Source organism: Eumetopias jubatus, unplaced genomic scaffold (assembly GCF_037043125.1).
Source record: "Eumetopias jubatus isolate StellerSeaLion01/CBP00866 unplaced genomic scaffold, mEumJub1_p1.0 scaffold_12, whole genome shotgun sequence".
Classification (NCBI taxonomy): Eukaryota; Metazoa; Chordata; class Mammalia; order Carnivora; family Otariidae; genus Eumetopias; species Eumetopias jubatus.
In genome coordinates, this window is record NW_028274818.1 from 51,037,454 (window position 1) to 51,056,927 (window position 19,474).

General features: G+C 34.5%; 1 protein-coding gene across 6 annotated transcripts in view; it reads left to right on the top strand.

Annotated features, from left to right (window-relative positions):
• Nucleotides 1-19,474, top strand: part of COP1 (COP1 E3 ubiquitin ligase) — a 246,412-nt gene that overhangs the window by 127,944 nt on the left and 98,994 nt on the right. For all 6 annotated transcript variants that reach the window (XR_003612279.2, XR_003612280.2, XR_003612276.2 and 3 more), the window contains 3 exons: nucleotides 14,723-14,866; nucleotides 17,009-17,117; nucleotides 17,546-17,627. Coding sequence is in view for 1 of the 6 variants with exons in the window: in XM_028122995.2 (XP_027978796.1) it covers nucleotides 14,723-14,866; nucleotides 17,009-17,117; nucleotides 17,546-17,627 (335 nt within the window). In the remaining 5 variants the exon portion in view is untranslated. The remainder of the gene's footprint in view (nucleotides 1-14,722; nucleotides 14,867-17,008; nucleotides 17,118-17,545; nucleotides 17,628-19,474) is intronic.

Below are 19,474 nucleotides of genomic sequence, written 5' to 3' on the forward strand. Positions count from 1 at the left end.
TCAGTGTTCATAAATTAAGTTTTATTGGAATACAGTCATACTTATTCCTTTACATATTTTTTGTGGCTGATTTTATACTACAACAGCAGAGTCAAGTAGTTTTGAGAGAACTGCATGGTTCCTCTGGCCCTTTGACAGAACAAATTTGCTGACTCTTGACCTAGTAGATTTGTTTAGGCTCTAAGGATGTATTGCTACACTTGATTAAAGTTCTGTCATGTTTTTGGATATCAGTATATCTTATGAAAGAAAATGGCTTGTGTCAGATTTTCTGATCTTCTTGTGATGACTGGCAGACTGTTTTATAGGCTTCATCATTTCTTAATACAAATAACCTATCACTGGCCTGTCTTATGGTAAGCACTTCATCATTGGTTGAATGATAGCTACAGATTTGTAGTCCTTACCTAGTAATAAACTCTGGATCATTCAGCAGAAAGTTTCTTACTTCTGTTTTTTAAAAAATTATCAAGTAGAGCTGAAAAATGCCTTGAAATATGAGAAAAGCTTGTACTATGATTAGGAGATTTAGCTATATCATACTAATCTTGAAACAGATGCTTTTCTGCCACCAATGATTTTTTTAAAATTTTGGTTCTATTCTCTCTCCTTTTCCCTTTTTCCTCACCCACATTAGGTAGTTTTGTGGATAGCATTAAAGTTATAAAACTGGTTTTTGATCAGTGCTTGAGAGAGATTAATTTGTGGTTACATTATTTATGAATTTGTTTAAATGTAGAATTGCAAATTGTATAGTTTTTAAAATCACCTATATTGAGGTACAGTATACATACAATAAAAGTATAAAGTTTTGGAATTGTATAAACCACAGTCGAAATATAGAACATTTCCAAAAATTTTAATTCCTGTCAGTTTGCAGTTAATTCCATTTCTTCCTCCAAACTCCCGTCCAGGCATTTGCCTTAATTCTTTGCCCTTAACCATTAAAATAGTCTAGTCGTTCTGGAATCTTTTAAAAATGGAGCCATAAAATATGTACTCTTTTGTGTCTAGCTTCTTTAGCTCAGCATGTTTTTGAAATTCATTCATGTTGTTGCCTCTATCAGTAGATACAGTTAATTATTAACAGTTACAAAGTTAATTATTTAGCAATATTCCATTTTATTAATATTCCACAATTTGTTTACCCATTCATGTGTTGATGGACATTTAAGTTGTTTCCAGTTTTTGATTATTATGAATAAAGCTACCATGAATCTTCACACACAAGTCATTTTGGATATTCATATTCATATTTATTTCTCTTGGGTAAATACCTGGGATTGAAATTTCTTGGTTGTATGATTAGTTTGTGCTTAACATTTCAAGAAACTGCTAAACTGTTTTTAAAGTGATTGGGTTATTTTAAAATTCCAGCAATGTAAGAGAGTTCCATTTGTCCCAAATCCTCCATAACTCTTGGCATTGTCAGTCATTTCATTAGTGGGTTTGTAGTAATATTTTCTTTCTGTTTTACTTTGCATTTCCCTTATAACTAATGGTGTTTAATATGCTTATTGGCCATCTGTGTATATTTTGTGAAGCATCTATTCAAATCTATACAAAACTTATATTCTGGATACAAGTTCTTTGTCAGATTTATGTACTGGTAGTATTTTCTCCCAGTCTGTGGCTTGCCCTATTTACTAATAGTATCTTTTAAATGGTATAAGTGTTTAATTCTGATGAATTCCAATTCATTAATTTTTTAAATGATTTAATCTCTTTTTTATAGAAATGTTTTGGTGAAAAAATTTCTTCTCTCTTTTCTTATATAGTTTAAATAGTTTTAGCTTATACATTTAAGTCTATAATTCATTCCAAGTTAGTATTTGTTTAGATTATGAAGTAAAGGTTGGGGTTATATACTTGTTCCAAGAAGCATTTGTTTAAAAGGTTAACTTTTTCCATTGACATCTTTGTTTAAAATCAATTGAGCACATATGTATGAATATTTTTTTTTTAATTGAAATGTAGTTGACAGACAAGTTACTTGGTTTCAGGTGTACAACATAATGATTCAACAAGTCTTACATTATGCTATGCTTATCACAAGTGTAGGTACCATCTGTCACCATATAACACTATTGCAGTACTATTGACTATATTCCCTATGCTGTACCATTTATCCCCATAACTGGAAGCCTGTACCTCCGTCTCCCCTTCACCTGTTTTACCCTCTAGCAAGAATCAATTTTTTTTTTTTAAGATTTTATATATTTATTTGACAGAGAGAGACACAGCGAGAGAGGGAACACAAGCAGGGGGAGTGGGAGAGGGAGAAGCAGGCTTCCCGCAAAGCAGGGAGCCTGATGTAGGGCTCGATCCCAGAACCCTGGGATCATGACCTGAGCCAAAGGCAGACACTTAACGACTGAGCCACCCAGGGGCCCCAAGAATCAGTTTTTGTTCTCTGTATTTTATGAATATGTTTCAACTTTTGCTTGTTTATTTATTCATTTGTTTTATTTTTCAGATTCCACATAGAAATGAAATCACTTGGTATTTTTCTCTGTTCAGTTTACTTAACGTAATTCCATCTAGGACTATCCGTGTTGTTCCGAATAGCAAGATATCATCTTTTTTAAATGGTTGGGAAATACTCCGTTTGTGGGAGAGGGGGCATGTACACACCTCATCTTCTTCATTTATCGAAAGACACTTAGGTTGCTTCCATATCTTGGCTATTATAAATAATGCTGCAGTTAACATAGGGGTGTGTATACTTTTTTCAATTAGTGTTTTTGTTTGCTTTGGGTAAACACCCAGTAGTGGAATACTATGAATCTACCTCTTGACTCTCTTTTCTGTTGTATTGCTCTGCATGTCTGCTGTTAGGCCAGTACCAAAGTCTCATTATTATTGTAGTTTTATATTAAGCCTTAAAATCAGGTAATGTAAGTCCTCCAAGTTTATTATTCTTTTTTGAAGTTGTATTAGCAGTTCTAAGTCCTTTGCATTTCTGTAAAAAATTTTGAAAACAAGAGCTCTTTATTTTCTGTGGTGATGGTTTGAAAGGATTTTTCTAGTAAGTCACATTTTCTCATATATTTTTCTTCATCAGTTTTGTCTGCTTGTCCCTATCGGAAATATGAAATAGATTTCTGATTTGTTAAATCTATCTGACTGATATTTTGGGGACGTACTTTTATATATATGTAATGAAATTTCTTTAGACTATATGTTTTCATTCCAGATTAGTCCTCTGCAGCATGGAATAGTTTCTTTATATCATAGTTCTCTTGTTTTCTGATGAAGCCTGGCAGCAGTGACATTAATGATTCAATATTGTGATCTTAATGGATGCTTTGTAAATAGTACTAGAGGATACAGAACTGAAAAAGTAGATGTATTTTCTCTTTTAATTTCAAAAGTAAAGAATTAGAACTTTTGCTTGCATATGGATCTCTTCACTTTTACTAAATAGAAACTCAGAACAAAATGTCATCATAGTTTGGGGACAAAATATATTTTGTTTTTCAACTCTTGTTATTTTCTCTTGTAGGTGTTTTTAATTCAGTCTTTTTATTAATCTTTTACTTCTTTGGAAGTTACCTTCAGTTTGTCAAACTTCTCTAATAAAAATCATTTATCATAGGATACAGTTTTATTGTGCATGGAAAAGGTGTTTTAGGACAGAGAGTCTACAACTAAATTAATATAACTAAGTATAAATTATAACTTGCTATATAGACTTAATGGAGAAAAATGTGACAATCAGTATGTTGATATTAAAGGTCTTCAAGATGTATTTTTAATTTGACATTTACAAAAGTGTTCAGAATATAGTTTGTCAGATAAGATATTTGTTCTAGCTATTCAGTGATAGCCACAGGGGATGGAAAAATAAAGTCTTTTTCAAGATAAGGGTCAGTAAAATAAGACCTATGAAGGGGCACCGGATGGCTCAGTCGGTTAAGCGCCCGAATCTTGATCTCAGCTCAGGTCTTGATCTCAGGGTCGTGAGTTCGAGCCCTGAGTTGGGCTCCATGCTGGGCATGGAGCCTACTTTAAAAAAAAACAAACAAAAGCTGTGAGTCAATTCTGAGCCATTGCTTAATTTTGTATAGCCTATAAACTAAGAATAGTTTTTATGTTTTTGAAGTATTGAAAGAAAAATAATAATTTTTGTGACGTGTAAATAATATGAAATTCTTATTTCAGTGTCCATAAATAAAGTTTATTGGTACATTGACACTACTCTGAAATAAATTTAATAGATATTGCAATTTTTCCTATACACATAAAAACATTATAATGCCCTAACTCTGAAATAAAGGAGAAATAAAAGGAGAATAATTTAAAATATACATCTTAATATGTAAATTCTTAGATTGACTGCATTAGATACTTGAACCAGCTTACAATGAATAATTTTGGAACATTTGGTGAATATTAGAAATGCAAGACTAGTTTGTCTTTAATGTATAATGGAATTAGTTTCTATGCTCAAATAATAATTACAGGTTTTTCACTTGCAAAAGGAGGAGAGTTATAAAGATCTTTGAAAGTTTAAAATAAATTCTAAGACTATCAGTATAATCAATAGGACTGGAAGAGGGAGGGCAAAAATAACTTTGTCCATTGCTCAGAGACTTGATACATACATTGAATCCTTTATTTCTTTCTATAGCAGTTCATAAAATCATAAACATAGACACTGGACAGAAATACGACAATTCCCATTTATGAGAAAAACACACAGAAAGCAGAAAGAAATCAGATGGTCAAAGGTTTTTTAATTAAAAGTGCATTTAAAACAATATGTATCACAAAATAAAATAACAGATGTAAAAGCCAACAAGTGTAATTGATAAATATGAATAGGATAAACTTCCCATCAAAAGGGAAGTATCTTCACATTAGATCACAATAAATTTCCTAAGTCTTGGATCTGTGAATGTTGAAAATAAGGTTTAATTCAGACTAGAAATCATTAAACCTCAGTCTATATCTTTGTGTTTCTCAGTCTGTCACACATACACACACAACTTCCTAATGATCAGGATTCAGTCCACAATGAAGTTTAAGTAATTATAAATATCTTTATAGATTGGAAAATCCCTCTGCTAACTCTAAGACAAAATAAATACATTAGTTGTGTGAGACTTCAAATGAGATTAGATCTTAGTCCATGACAGATTAAATGCAAAAATTACAGTGAGTATAGCAGCCCTAAATAACATAACTAGCAACTTAGAACACATATACAAACATGTATAAAGAATATGACCTCTTTGAAAATGTCCATTGACTGTCATAAAATGTACAGAATCTAAATCATATGTAACATTTCAAATTACAGAGAATTAAAAATTATCACAAAACAGTAAGAGTAGACATTTATAACAAAATTAGAAAACAGGAAAAACCTATCACATGGAAATTTAAAAGCTATTTTGGCAACTGTAAGGTAAAAGTGGAAATGAAGTCACTTTGGTGAAACTTCTATATATTAGAACCTATAGGACACAGCTAAAAGTGCTCAAAATAAAATTCCTTGTTTTGGGGTGTTTGGGTGGCTCAGTTGGTTAAGCGTCTGCCTTCGGCTCAAGTCATGATCCTGAAGTCCCTGAATCAAGTCCCGTGTTGGGCTCCCTGCTTAGCAGGGAGTCTGCTTCTCCCTCTGACCCTCCCCTCTCTTGTACTTTCTCTCTCTCAAATAAATAAATAAAATCTTTTAAAAAAATTTCTTGTTTTAAATAGTTTAAGTGATGAGGAAGGTATGAAAATAAACACCCAACTGAGTAAGTTAGAAAAAGAAGAAAATAAACTTAAATAAAGTAGAAGAAAATAAGGTATAAATGTGAAAAAAGAATGAATTATTAAAAACAGAATTACTCAGTTATTGAGCTTCTTAAAACAAAAGATGCAAGTACAACTAGGAGAAACTGCAAGTTTGTAGAATAGGATATGAAAGTGAGGAAATAATTTCAGGCACACTGTTAGAAAAAATATAAGAGTAAACTACCTTGCTCATATTTATTGCAAATAAACTTGGGATCTTGGATGAAAGAGATTATTTTCTAGGAAATGTAAATGACTTGAACTGATTCTAGAAGAGACCAAAAAATCTACTCAGGACAACTACAATGGGAAAAATAAGGAAAGTTGTCAAACAGAGAGTAATAAACCTAAGTGGAAATGTGGGGGATCTAAAAGAATTGTAAAATACTGCCGAAGAAACAAAGAAAATTTGAATAAAGACCTAACATAAGCCTAAAGGGAAAGACTAAGCATCAGAAGAATTCACTTTTCCTTTAATTAATGTATAAATTTGACATGATTGTAAAGAAAATACTATCAGGATACATTTTGTTTGTTTTTGGAAATAAGATGGTGCTAAACTAAAGAATTTAGTTGCAAGATATGTAGACAAATTCTGAAGAAAAAGATTAATGAAAGAGCACTCATTCCTACAAGATGTCACAACATGTTATGATGAATCAGTAATTAAAACTTTGGTGCAAGTAAAGAACGGATAATGTCTACAATCATTTCAAATTCTTTTTTTTAAGATTTTATTTATTTGACAGAAAGGTAGAGAGAGAGAGAGCACAAGTAGGTAGAGCGGCAGGCAGAGGGAGAGGGAGAAGCAGACTTTCCGCTGAGCAGGGAGCGCAATGTGGGGCTGGAGCCCATCGTGGGGCTCGATCCCAGGACCCTGGGATCATGACCCGAGCCGAAGGCAGCTGCTTATCTGACTGAGCCACCTAGGCACCCCTCATTTCAAATTCTTGTAAGAAGTTAGTATATATCCTATACACTGCATTTCTAATAAACAAGAAAAAATTATTCAGTAAATGGGGCAACTAGGTAATGGTCTGGAAAAATAGAAATTTATAACTCTGCTGTTTTATTATTTTTAAAATATTTGAGAGTGAGCACACACAAGCAGGTGGAAGGGCAGAGGGAGAGGAAGAAGCAGACTCCCCGCTGATCAGGGAGCCAGATGTGGGGCCCAATTCCAGGACCCCGAGATCATGACCTGGGCTGAAGGCAGACACTTAATGGGCTGAGCCACCCAGGCACGCCTCTGCTGTCATATTTTAAAATAAATTCCAGATGGAATGACTATCTGAATGGGAAAAAAAATGAAACTTGTTAAGTATTAGAAGAAAATACAGGATAGAAGTTTTAAAAATCTTATAGAAAAAAGGAAAGAGGGAGATAACGCAGGGAGGCAGCTGGTAGAGAGTGGACAGCTGCAGTTTGAAACAGATTAGACGAATGGCCTTAGTGAGAGCTGTCATTTGAGTCAATACCTGAAGAAAGTGAGGGAATATGCCATGCATGTTTGAGAGAAGAGCAATTGTAGGTTCGGGGACTATCAGTTACATTGGCCTCTGAGGTAGGAATAGGTTTGGAATTTCCTAGGTTTGCCACGCCAGTGTAGCTGGAGGAAGAGGGAGCAAGGGTGGAGTGTGAAGGAGGCATACATTTTGTAATCACTTTGTCTTTTTCATGAAGTTGAGTAGGAAGCCTTTAAAAGATTTTGAACCAAAATGATGATTTGACTTGTTTAAAAATGGACTATAAGGGTCAAGTATGGAAGCAGGGTATCAGTATGGAGCCTATTATAATAATACAGACATGAGATAATGGTAGCTTGAATGAGAGGGGCAGCAGTGAGCTATTGAGAAGTGGTTAGGTTCTGTTACATTTTGAAGGTTGAGCTGAAAGAGTTGCTGTTAAAGTTAATTAATAAGAGGGATGGGTTAGTTAATAAAATGAGGAAGATGTTTGGTGGAGAATTCGGAAACTCATTTTAGCACAGATTAAGATACCCCTTAGATTAAAATTGGAGCTGTCAGATAGGTACGAACCAATAAGAGAGAGGTCTGGTATGTGAGATAAACATTTGATCATCATCAGTGCATAGGTTTAAAGTCACAAGACTAAATGAGATCCCCAGAGAAGTCTACATAGATAAAAAGATGAAGCATGAGGATACGTGTACTGGAGGATACTTGAATGTGGAAGTGGAGGCAGGAGAAGGAAGAAACAGTCTGTACTATGATGGAGCTGCTAGTGAGGTATGAGAAGAATCATCTCTGTTGAGGAGGGAGCTATCCTCTAAGTCAGCTATTGCTGAAATTTAAGTAAGATAAGAATTCAGAGTTGACTATTAGATTTAGCAACCTGAAGGTCAGGGTTAACCTTGATAGAGCATTTCCAGTGTTGAAGATGAAAGCTTGGTTCCATTGGGTTAAAGCAAATGGGAGGAGAAGAATTGAAGCCAGTGAGTACGGACAACTTTTTTGCAATAGTTCTGCTATCAGAAAGGAAAGAAATAGGGTGGTAGCTAAAATGGAATGAGGATTTTAAGAGATACTTTGTTTTGTTTGTGTTTTACTTGAAGAAAACATGTGGAAAGACTTATGGGAAAGATCTAGGAGAATGGAAAAATTAGTAATGGAGAGAGAAGGAGAATTGAGGAAGCAATCCTGGATTAGGCAAGCAAAAATGAGATCTAATGCACAAGTAGATGCATTAGTCAGGTATAGGAGCTTTGATCCTTCCTCAGAGTGACAAGGGAGGTGGCAGAGTATATCAGAATATGAATTCTGGTAAATGGAAAGTGTGGTGGTGGGAGCCTTTGGAAATTATCTTCTTTTTATATTTTTGCTAAACCAGAGAGCAAAATAATCTTCTGAGAGTGATAATGAGGAAGGAAATGGGGGAAATTGGAGAAGAATGAAGAAATTGTGTACCTGTCTTTACCCAAACAGAAGAGTCTGTATACAAGGCAAATTTACCATGAAGCTAGGCAGTGTTAAGGGCGCCACTTGAAGATAGTGATGTTGAATTTAAAATTAAATGTATTAAAATGCATGTGATTTTTGACCGAGCACTTCATATTCTATGTTTAATGATACTCTTACATATGTGGAAGAAAGAGGACACACATAGAAGGATATTTTATTGCAGCATTGTTTAACAGTGAAAGATTAAAAAGTAAATGTTTCTCAGTAAACTGATTAAATAATTCATGATACATCCATATGTTTGAATTCTGTACACCCATTGGGAAAAAATGAGGTAGCCCTAATATGTACTAATATGAAATGATTGTCAAGATACTGTGGAGGGGGGGAAGGTGTAAATCAGTATGTATGATTTCATCTCGTGTTTAATTAAATAAAGGAATACGAATACATAGATGCTTGTTTATGTGCAGGGTAATGCTAGTAGGATGCATAAGCTGAAATTATGGGTTGCCTCCAGGGAGGGCGATTGGGTGCTTATTTGGCAAGATTTGGAAGGAAGACTTGTTTTTCTCTCTGCACTTTTTGAACCATTGCCTATATACGTATTTTTTTAGAAAAAGTTTCTTTTTTAAAGGTTTTATTTATTTATTTGAGAGAGAGCACATGAGAGGGAAGAGGGTCAGAGGGAGAAGCAGACTCCCTGCTGAGCAGGGAGCCCGTTGCGGAACTCGATCCCGGGACTCCAGGATCATGACCTGAGCCGAAGGCAGTCGCTTAACCAACTGAGCCACCCAGGCGCCCTAGAAAAAAGTTTAAGAAAAGATTCAGGCCATGTGATGGTGGATCTTCAGTAATAGTTGGAGTACGGATTTTACATCGTGGTAAATGAGCAGAATTATGTGAACAGAGCTGTGTTTTTGCAAATTTACCTTTTTATCAGTCCTTCAAATAGATTAGAAAAGAGGAAAGTCAGGAGTAGCAGACTTGGTAAAGAAGCTGTTGCAATAGCCCAGGTTAGTGTTAATGCATGCCTAATTCATATTTCTGTGAATTTCTCAAATGTTGTGTTCTGGCTTTTCAACATCTTATTTTCCATCCATCAGCTAGGCCATCGTTTGGCAGATAACAGGCATACTGGATATTTGATGGCTGAGAATATTCATGCATCATCCACTTTCTTCCAGTAGGCCTCAGTAATCAGTGACTCTTGAATTTCTGTAGCGTATTCTGTTCTTATCATTTGGCATCTGCTTATATTGTATTATAATCTTTCCCAGTAATTATAAACCCTGTGAGGCTATCTTACTCTTTTTATCTGCCTATGTTTAACTTGTTGTGTAGGATGAATTATTATATTATTACTATCATATATAAAATATAGTATGTATAATTATTCTGTGTTATTGTTTACTTTGCCTTTGTATATGTTCTTTGAAGACCATTCCTTTTATTCTCATTAAAATGGGAATGGCTTTTTTTTTAAAGATTTATTTATCTGAGGTGGGGGAAGAGGCAGAGGGAGAAGGAGAGAATCCTCAAGTAGACTGCTTGCTGAGCACAGAGCCTGACACAGGGCTGGATCCCAGGATCCTGAGATCATGACCTGAGTTGAAATCAAGAGTCAGACGCTTTTTTTTTTTTTTAAGATTTTATTTATTTATTTCACAGAGAGTGAGAGCAGGAATAGAAGCAGGGGGAGTGGGAGAGGGAGAAGCAGGCTTCTTGGGAGCCCAATGCGGAGCCTCGACATGGGGCTCGATCCCAGGAGCCTGGGATCATGACCTGAGCCGAAGGCAGACACTTAACGACTGAGCGACCCAGGCACCCCAAGAGTCAGATGCTTAACTGACTGAGTCAACCAGGTGCCCCAAAATGGTAGTTTTGCTTAGTGATTGAGAGCATAGACTCTGGAACCAGATTGCTTGAATTTGAATTATCTAGTGAAGTTTGGGCAAATTACTTAACATCATTATAACTTAGTTTCCTTATCTATACAATGGAGATTTGAAGAGTAAATATATTTTATGTGAGTGCTTAACACAATGCTTTATACGTAGTAAGTATTATATATGTTATGGAAGGTTTAGCTATTATTATTGATTGATTCTGGAGAAAGTCAGTTGAATAACATCAATTCATATTTACTTTACCTGTGTTTGATCTGCCTGTTTCTTTTTATTAAAATGTCCAATTTCATTGTTTCCTTGAAATTATAGCAGCCTCTATCTCTTGAGGCACACTATCTTGGTGATGAATTAGACCTCTAACAACTGTGTTCCTTTTACATGTTCTTTTTATAAGTAGGATTCTAGTGTTAAGGGACATGAATCCACTTTGCTAATACTTGTTTTGTAATTGCAAAACCAGTATGACACAGTGGGAGCACTGATTCCCTTATTGGGTTATTGCCATCTTTGCATTGCCTCGGGCCACACGGTACTAGAGGGATAAGTTAATCACCTGTCCTGTGTGGTCTGTTGCCTTGACGCTTAATCACTTGACTGATGGCCCTTTTGACAAAGACTATAGCCAGTTTCCTACAGCTGAATTAACCTTTTACAACTGTTTAAATAAATCACCTTTTTTTGCCTTTTTATTTATTTTTTTTTATTATGTTCACTTTTTAAAAACAGTTGAAACATTTCAAGTGTGAGAGAAAAATGCAGTTTATTTCCATGTTTTAAAATGAGACCCCATTAAATTATTTTTCAAAGCAAATGTTTGTATATTTTGAAATTTTAAAAAATTATTTGAAACTGAACTTATCATTGAAATAAACTGTCATAAATCACTTGCTTTAAGAATTATTGGTGGGGGGCACTTGGGTGGCTCAGTTGTTAAGTGTCTGCCTTCCGCTCGGGTCGTGATCCCAGGGTCCTGGGATCGAGTCCCACGTCGAGGCTCCGTGTTGGGCTTCCTGCTTGGCAGGAAGCCTGCTTCTCCCTCTTCCACTGCCTCTGCTTGTGTTCTTGCTTTCACTCTCTCTCTCTCTCTCAAATAAATAAATAAAATCTTAGAAAAAAAAAAAAGAATTACTGGTGGGTTCCTGGGTGGCTGAGGTGGTTAAGTGTCTGCCTTTGGCTCAGGTTGTGATCTCCGGGTCCTGGGATCGAGTCCCACGTTGAGGCTCCCTGCACGGCAGGGAGTCTGCTTCTCCCTTCACCCCTTCCCTCTGCTCGTGATCTCTCTCTCAAATAAATAAATAAAATTTGAAAAAAAGAATTACTGGTGATAGTGGATAGCAGAAATGAATTTTCTATAACAAGCAAAACATATTACAAATTTTTTTAAACTTAATTGCACAAGCAGGTATGTTTGAATTTACTTTTCATTTTGCTTTTGTTTCAACTTAACTAGTCGCTGTTGAATTATTTTTGTTTGTGTTATCAGATTCCATAATTAAAGCAGCTAAAATATTGTATTGTGAAATAAGAGGCCATCCATTTTGGGAGTAGCTCTGAAAAACTCTCTATACCTAAAAACTACACTGTTAATTTGAGTTAAATCCTGAGTCTTAGTGATGTGTGGAAGTACTTGGATTTTTTTTTTTAAATGCAGCTGTTTATCTCCCTTTTTACCAAAATTTACTAGAAATTTTATACTTAAACTTTTTGGCTAGTATTTTTATTAGGATTTTACAGTTTTTAAATTATAAAAAAGGTAAATATCCCAAAATATTAAAAAAGAATACTGTATAGATCCTTGATACCCCAATATTTAAGAAGAAAACATAACTAGAACATAATAAAAAATAATGAAGTCAAAAGAAAAAGTTAAGTTTTTAAAAAGTTTTATTTATTTGAGAGAGATAGGGAATGAATGGGAGAGGGAGAGAGAGAGAGTCTCAGGGAGACTCCCCACTGAGTGCAGAGCCTGATGGCGGGGCTTGATCTCATGACTCTGAGATCATGACCAAGAGTCAGATGCTTTAACCAACTGCACCACCCAGGTGCCCCTAAAAAGTTAATTTTTAGTATGAGTTAAGAATGAGCTAATGCAGCTAAATAATAACCTTTGTTGAAAAAAGGGAGCTATCTTGAATAACAGGGTAGCAACAGAAGAAATAATAAACTTATTTACATCATCAAATCAATTCTTTTGACAGTATTTATATGGTAATTTTCTCCCTGCATTGTCTTGGGCTGTTGTTTTAATAAGCTAGTGTTTAAACTTCTTTTTTCTTAAAACCTGAGAGGTTGGAAATGGCCTGTTAACTTTTACTTGTACCACACCAGAATGCTGTCGATTTATTAGCCATGTATGTTTGCAGGTGGAGTAAAAGTATTTAGGGATAATTTAACTAGTTCTTCCTTGAAGTCTCAGCCATGCCCAAACCTCCTAAGTTAAGGATAGGATTTCAGTTCTGATAACTATTCTTTGCCAGACACAGTAATATTTCTCCTTCAGTGGCATTAGGCTATGGGTATAAATTGAATCAGGATAGATAAATAGTTGTGATCAATATAGTTATGCTGCATTAGACCATAGGGCAGATAACAGCTGAGTCAGCAGTTCAGTTATAGTTATTGTACAAATTCATTGCATTGCCACATAGTCCTATTTTATTGGAGGGAGTATTTACTGATTTGTGCTATAGTCAATGACATTTAATGAAATTATTTTAAATGTTATAAAATTAAGGAAGGATTTAAAACTATAATGAAAAGTGACCATCTTAATGTGTTTTTATGCAAAATATTCTTCCTGTGTACCTGTTTCTTTTATTTTTCATCATTAGCTTAGCAAGCTTTTAAATTATTAACTAATAATTAACTGTTCTATAAAAGGATATCACAGGTAACCCAGAAAGAAAAGTAAGCCATGTAGGTATTTATATGCAGTGAGTGGATGCTTGATATATGCAGAGTGCTAACATGTCATCTTAGCCACTTACAAGCTGACTAACTAGGGAAATTGCTTCACCTCCAATCCTCGGTTTTCTCATGTGTAAAATATGGATAAAGATAATATCTATCTCATAGGGTTGTTATGGGAATTAAATGAGTTAATATATGCAGAGATTATGCTTAGTGGTCAGTGAATGTTAGCTGTTATTGTCTAATTAATTATAGATCAGTGAGAATTCTTATGTATTCTCTAGCCTTATGGCTAAGCTTCTAGAAAAGATGCTTAACTCATTGAGAAATAATGTGTGTGATGATTCATTTCACTCTTCCATTAGGTTACTTAAATTTCTTGCTATTATGTAACAACTTTGTTGAGGTTCCAAGTTAAGTTCTATAAATGTGAATAAGGTCTGCTTTGCTTTGAAGTGTCTTATTTTGGAACTTGTATAAGAAGTCAGTAAGAGAGGGGTGAATTCCCTAAGTAACTTTAAAAAAGGGAGATTTTTAGTTTTTCCCTTTTTGTGGCATAAGGAATCTGTATTGGGGGTTCATAAGTCAGATCATCTTTGGGAGGTTAGAAATGTGTTTGGGAAAACATAATGATAAATTAATTATTCCATTTTTGTATGTATTTTATACCTTTGTCATCACCCTTTTTTATTGCTTCAGTAATTCAGTGTACTAATTTATTTATTAAAATAACACTAAGTACTGTGAAATTCTGTCATCCTCACAAAATGGTAAAAGGGAAGTAGAATTTATGAAAAGATTATTTGGTAATTTTCTTTTGACATATTTTTTAATATACCAAACCATTAAATCTTTCCTTGCTACTTTTATAATTTAACATGTTAGCCTTTACAGTTGGGGAGGTTGTAATATGGTTACTAAAGTTGAATGGAAAAATATGTCAAGTTTCGAGGAACAAAATAACTATAAGCAGAATTCTATAGCTGTGTACATTACCACTTGTAATTTGATATGTCTTGATAATGACTTTATCTGGGTACAGAGCCTAGTACAGTTTTAGGGCATTTCAAGTAGATCTCTTATTATAGACAAAATGACTTTAGAAACAGAAAAAACCTCTGAAATGTTGTCACTGTAAATGTCAGAGGGATAGTCAAACAGTCTTACTGACCAAATAAACACTTTCTTCCATAGTATTGAATTTGACCGGGATTGTGACTATTTTGCAATTGCTGGGGTTACAAAGAAAATTAAAGTCTATGAATATGGCACAGTCATTCAGGATGCGGTGGATATTCATTACCCTGAAAATGAAATGACCTGCAATTCCAAAATCAGGTACTTAGATTATTTTTTTTGGACATGATACAATGTGTATATAACCTTTAATATCTATGATTCATATGAGTTTGTTATTTTACCATTCTGTGAGACTCCTTACTCATTCATGGTAAACACTAATTGTATACAAAGGATACTTTATAATCTGTCTTATAGATATTCGTTGCTTTTTCCCTGTGGGCGTTAGTAGTCAATGTCTTTCTGTTTGACAAATGAAAGTCTTCTCTTTGTTTCACTTAATCAAATAAAAATTGCTGTTGTAATTGGCTTCCATGGTGTGTTGAATAAAGGATTACTGTAGGCTATTAATAGTGTCTGAAAGTCAGGAATTTTTTCGCTAGTATGTGCATGTCTCCAAATTTTATAATTGTTTATAGTTTCAAGAATTCTTTTTATAAGAACATTCTACTGCTTTTCATAGAGGACCTAATATTTAAGTTTCATATAGTAAGGGTTAAAGTTCATAATGAGTGCTTTTCAAATCTGGAATACTGTTAAAAATGCAGAAAGTGGGGATTACTTCAGATCTGCCTCCCCCAGATCTCAGGGGAATCTTAGAATCTGCATTTTTAAAACAAGCTTCCTAAGCTATTCTCATTGGCACTGGCTGAAAATGGAATGATACAAGGAAATGATCTAATAATAAATTTATTTAGAACTTTGAACATTTTTCAGTTATCCTTATAATCTTTTTTACCTGAGTGAATGACATACATAGTTTGGTTCTAATGCAGACTGTTTGGAATCCTGTCCTGTTAAAGTCTGAGGCATCCAGGCACCTCTTCATAGGATTATACTTTAAATAAATCCACACAATGCACTTAGCATAATACTTGGCCATTATCAAGATTCATAGTAAATGTTACTGAAATGACCATGTGGATTAGGGGGTTTACCTTTACTGTCTTGACAAATGTAAAAATACGGCAATAGTTTATGGCATGTTGGAGTAAATGGAAGAAGTTGTTCAGGGCTGGAAGCTATGGGTTTAGGACTGAGAGGATCATGTGTAAGAATGCCTAAAGCCAATTTGGAGCACAGCAGTTGTGAAAGTGACCTAAATTACCCAAAACCACAGCTATTAAGTGGCAGATGTGGAATTTGAGCTCAGGTCTATCTAACTTCAAAATTTAGCTCTTTTAACTGTCCATATAACTTCTCACAGAAATCCAGTAAATATATGTAAACATGCAAACGAACTCTTACAGTCTCTGAAATTTAGCGAGAATGTAACCAGTAGAGAGTAAAAGACTTTATTGTTTTCATGTGCTTTGAAGTAATCTAGGTTAATTGCTTTCTAAGTGGCTTTTTTCCTTAATATACATTAGTTTTACTACATGATTCACATAATGTGTCTCCCCAAAAGCATACATTTTTAGATGTTGCATTCTCAGTTTTGGAGCACTTGAGAATAGCTGAAACCATAAAATGTTAAAAGCTTCATTCTAACTGTTATATTCAGTCATAAGCTTATATTAGTTAAGATTTTTTTTTTAAGATTTTATTTATTTATTTGACAGAGAGAGACACAGCGAGAGAAGGAACACAAGCAGGGGGAGTGGGAGAGGGAGAAGCAGGCTTCCCGCTGAGCAGGGAGCCCGATGCAGGGCTCGATCCCAGAACCCCGGGATCATGACCTGAGCCAAAGGCAGACGCTTAATGACTGAGCCACCCAGGCGCCCCTAGTTAAGTTTTTTTTTGTATGTAAATACAAAAACCTAATTCAAATTAGTTTATTAGCTTATATGATTCAGCACATCTTGATCGAGGGGCCTACACAATTTGATTAGGTCTCTGTCATTGTGCTGTGGCATGCTTTGTGCCCTGTTGGCCTCTGTTTTCACTCATAGATATGCTCTCCTCATGTATGGAAAGATGGCCAGTGGTGGCTTTAGGCTCCTATCCATCTTCTGGCTAGTGGTCAGAGTGAATAGTGGTAAGGGTCGTTACTTGGTAGCTCAATAGAAAAACTTGGGAGTTATTTGATATATTTCTTCCTAGCTGTGTTGTGGGCGGATTGATTATGAAGCCATGTATACCATTTCAAAAGGGTTCTAATCCTTCTGCACACATCAGAATTTTTGTATTCATTGTTTATTTTTACATAAAGTAAGGTTTAACTATATTTCTTTCTTTCAGCTGTATCAGTTGGAGTAGTTACCATAAGAATCTGTTAGCCAGCAGTGATTATGAAGGCACCGTCATCCTATGGGATGGATTTACAGGACAGAGGTCAAAGGTCTATCAGGTAAATAATGATACTAGCTTTTAAGAATCACATTTTTACTTTATAGTTATAGTTACAAATTTATAATTTATAATTACAAATTTTAAGCCATTATTTAGCATTTTTATACCTATATAATAGCAAATAATGCTTTTAATTATAAATTTAAAGCCGCTAGCATTTTTTATCCTTCTGCAATAGGAAATAATGCTTTTCTGAAACATTGCTTCAGACTTGTTTTGCATTTGTAGAATGTGTCAAATGAATTTACAAAAGCAATAAAATATGTATATATAAAAAGTTTGGGAATTACTTCACATGTCATTTGTTTTCATGGCCTGTTCTCTCTCCCTCTCACCAGAGCAATAAATTGGTATCAAGTTTTTTGCTTTCTTTATTTTAAGATCTATTTTCTGTCTGAGACTACTTTGTCTTCCTTCTATATCCAGGAGCATGAGAAAAGGTGTTGGAGTGTTGACTTTAATTTGATGGATCCTAAACTCTTGGCGTCGGGTTCTGATGATGCAAAAGGTACTATTTGAATCTCTTCTACTTTCCCTCACTCCCTTACCCCCAACTTAATCCTTTTACTAGCAAAGATGCAGATATTTATTAAAAATCATAGCAATCCTTTGTGATTATTATTCTAAAAATAATCTAAGTACAACAATCTTTATCTCTTTTGGAGTGTAAGAAAAATGAATATACTACATCTTCATTATAATAATGTTTTCCAGATTCATGTCATGTGGTGACATTTTTATAACCAATTCCTTTATATATAACATCAAGTAAACTTTTTTTGCTGAAATATTTAGACATATCTCTGTTTTAAATTATATTCAATTTCGGGGCGCCTGGGTGGCTCAGTCGTTAGGCGTCTGCCTTCGGCTAAGGTCATGAGGGATCGAGCCCCGCATTGGGCTCCCTGCTCAGTGGGAAGCCTGCTTCTCCCTCTCCCACACCCCTGCTTGTGTTCCCTTTCTCGCTGTGTCTGTCTCTGTGAAATAAATAAATAAAATATTTGAAAAAAATTATATTCAATTTCTAATGTCTACTAAGATCTTTTAATGAAGTTTATCATATTTCAGAGAAAAATTCTGCATCTTTTTCTGCCAATTTAATTGACCTCTTCTATTTTTTCTTATGTATCCCTCTTTACTATTCATGTTTTTCAGTTATCCTTACTATTTTGTTTCACCTGGTTCTTCTCACCATTAGATTTATAAAGCCCTGCTAGATTTCTGTTACCTTATAGTTAACAGCCTTAATATTTTTGCCATTCTTTTCTACATGTAATCTCTAGACTAGTGATTAGATAGGCAAAGATAGCTCTAGTGTCAAAAAGTTTATTTCATGATGATATTCTGTATGTGGGAAATGAACATGACTGGAGTTTCCCCAAAAGATCAAAAAGTAGCAAGTTGTTTACCCATAGTATATATAGATTGGAATACCTTTCTTCTTGATTGTTTTAAGAAATTATCCTTGAATCTCTAAATTATTTAGACCATCATATGACAGTCGATATTTGCATGTTAAATGTTCTTTTTCATAGTTTAATGGGGATAGCTTTTATTGAGTTGAATACTTGTATTTTTGTACTGAAGATTAATATTTATTCAAAGGTGGTAACTGGTCAGAGTCTCCCTCTGGGAAATAGAAGCCATTTGAAACAATTTAAGAAGAAAGAAGTAGAAAGGGATTTCTAGAGTTATTTATTCATGTTAAATTGTATTAAAATCACATAACAAAATTAGCCATTTTAACTATTTTGAGTGTACTGTTCCGTGGCATTAAGTACATTCACATTGTTGTGCAATCTTCACTACCATCAGTCCATAGAACTTTTTTCATATCAGCAAACTGAAACTGTACCCATTAAACATAACTTCCCATTTCCTGTTTGCCAGCCCTTTGCCGTTACGTTTCTGCTTTCTGCCGCTAATACTTCCTTGTTTCCAATATGTGTGCTTTTCTTTCTTCTTTTTTTCCTTGCTTTACTGTACTTGCAAGAATTTGCAGAATGGTGGTGTGTAGGACTGGTGACAGCAAGCATCCTTGCCTTGTCCTGATTTTATTGGGAATGCTTGTAGTCTTTTGTTATTAATATGATATTATTAGATTGAGACTTTCATTGGACATGTTTTTGTCAGGTTAAGGAAATCTCTTACTCCTTGTTTGCCGAGAATATTTATCATGAATGGATGTTGAGTTTTATCATGATTTTTCTGTATCTTTTGAAATGATTATACTGGTTTTTTGTTTGTTTGTTTGTTATCATGATCTGTTTTCATATCTTGAAGTGGCCTTATATTCCCAGGACAAAACCCCATCTTAGCCATGATGTATTACCTCTTTTCTGTATTGCCATGTTT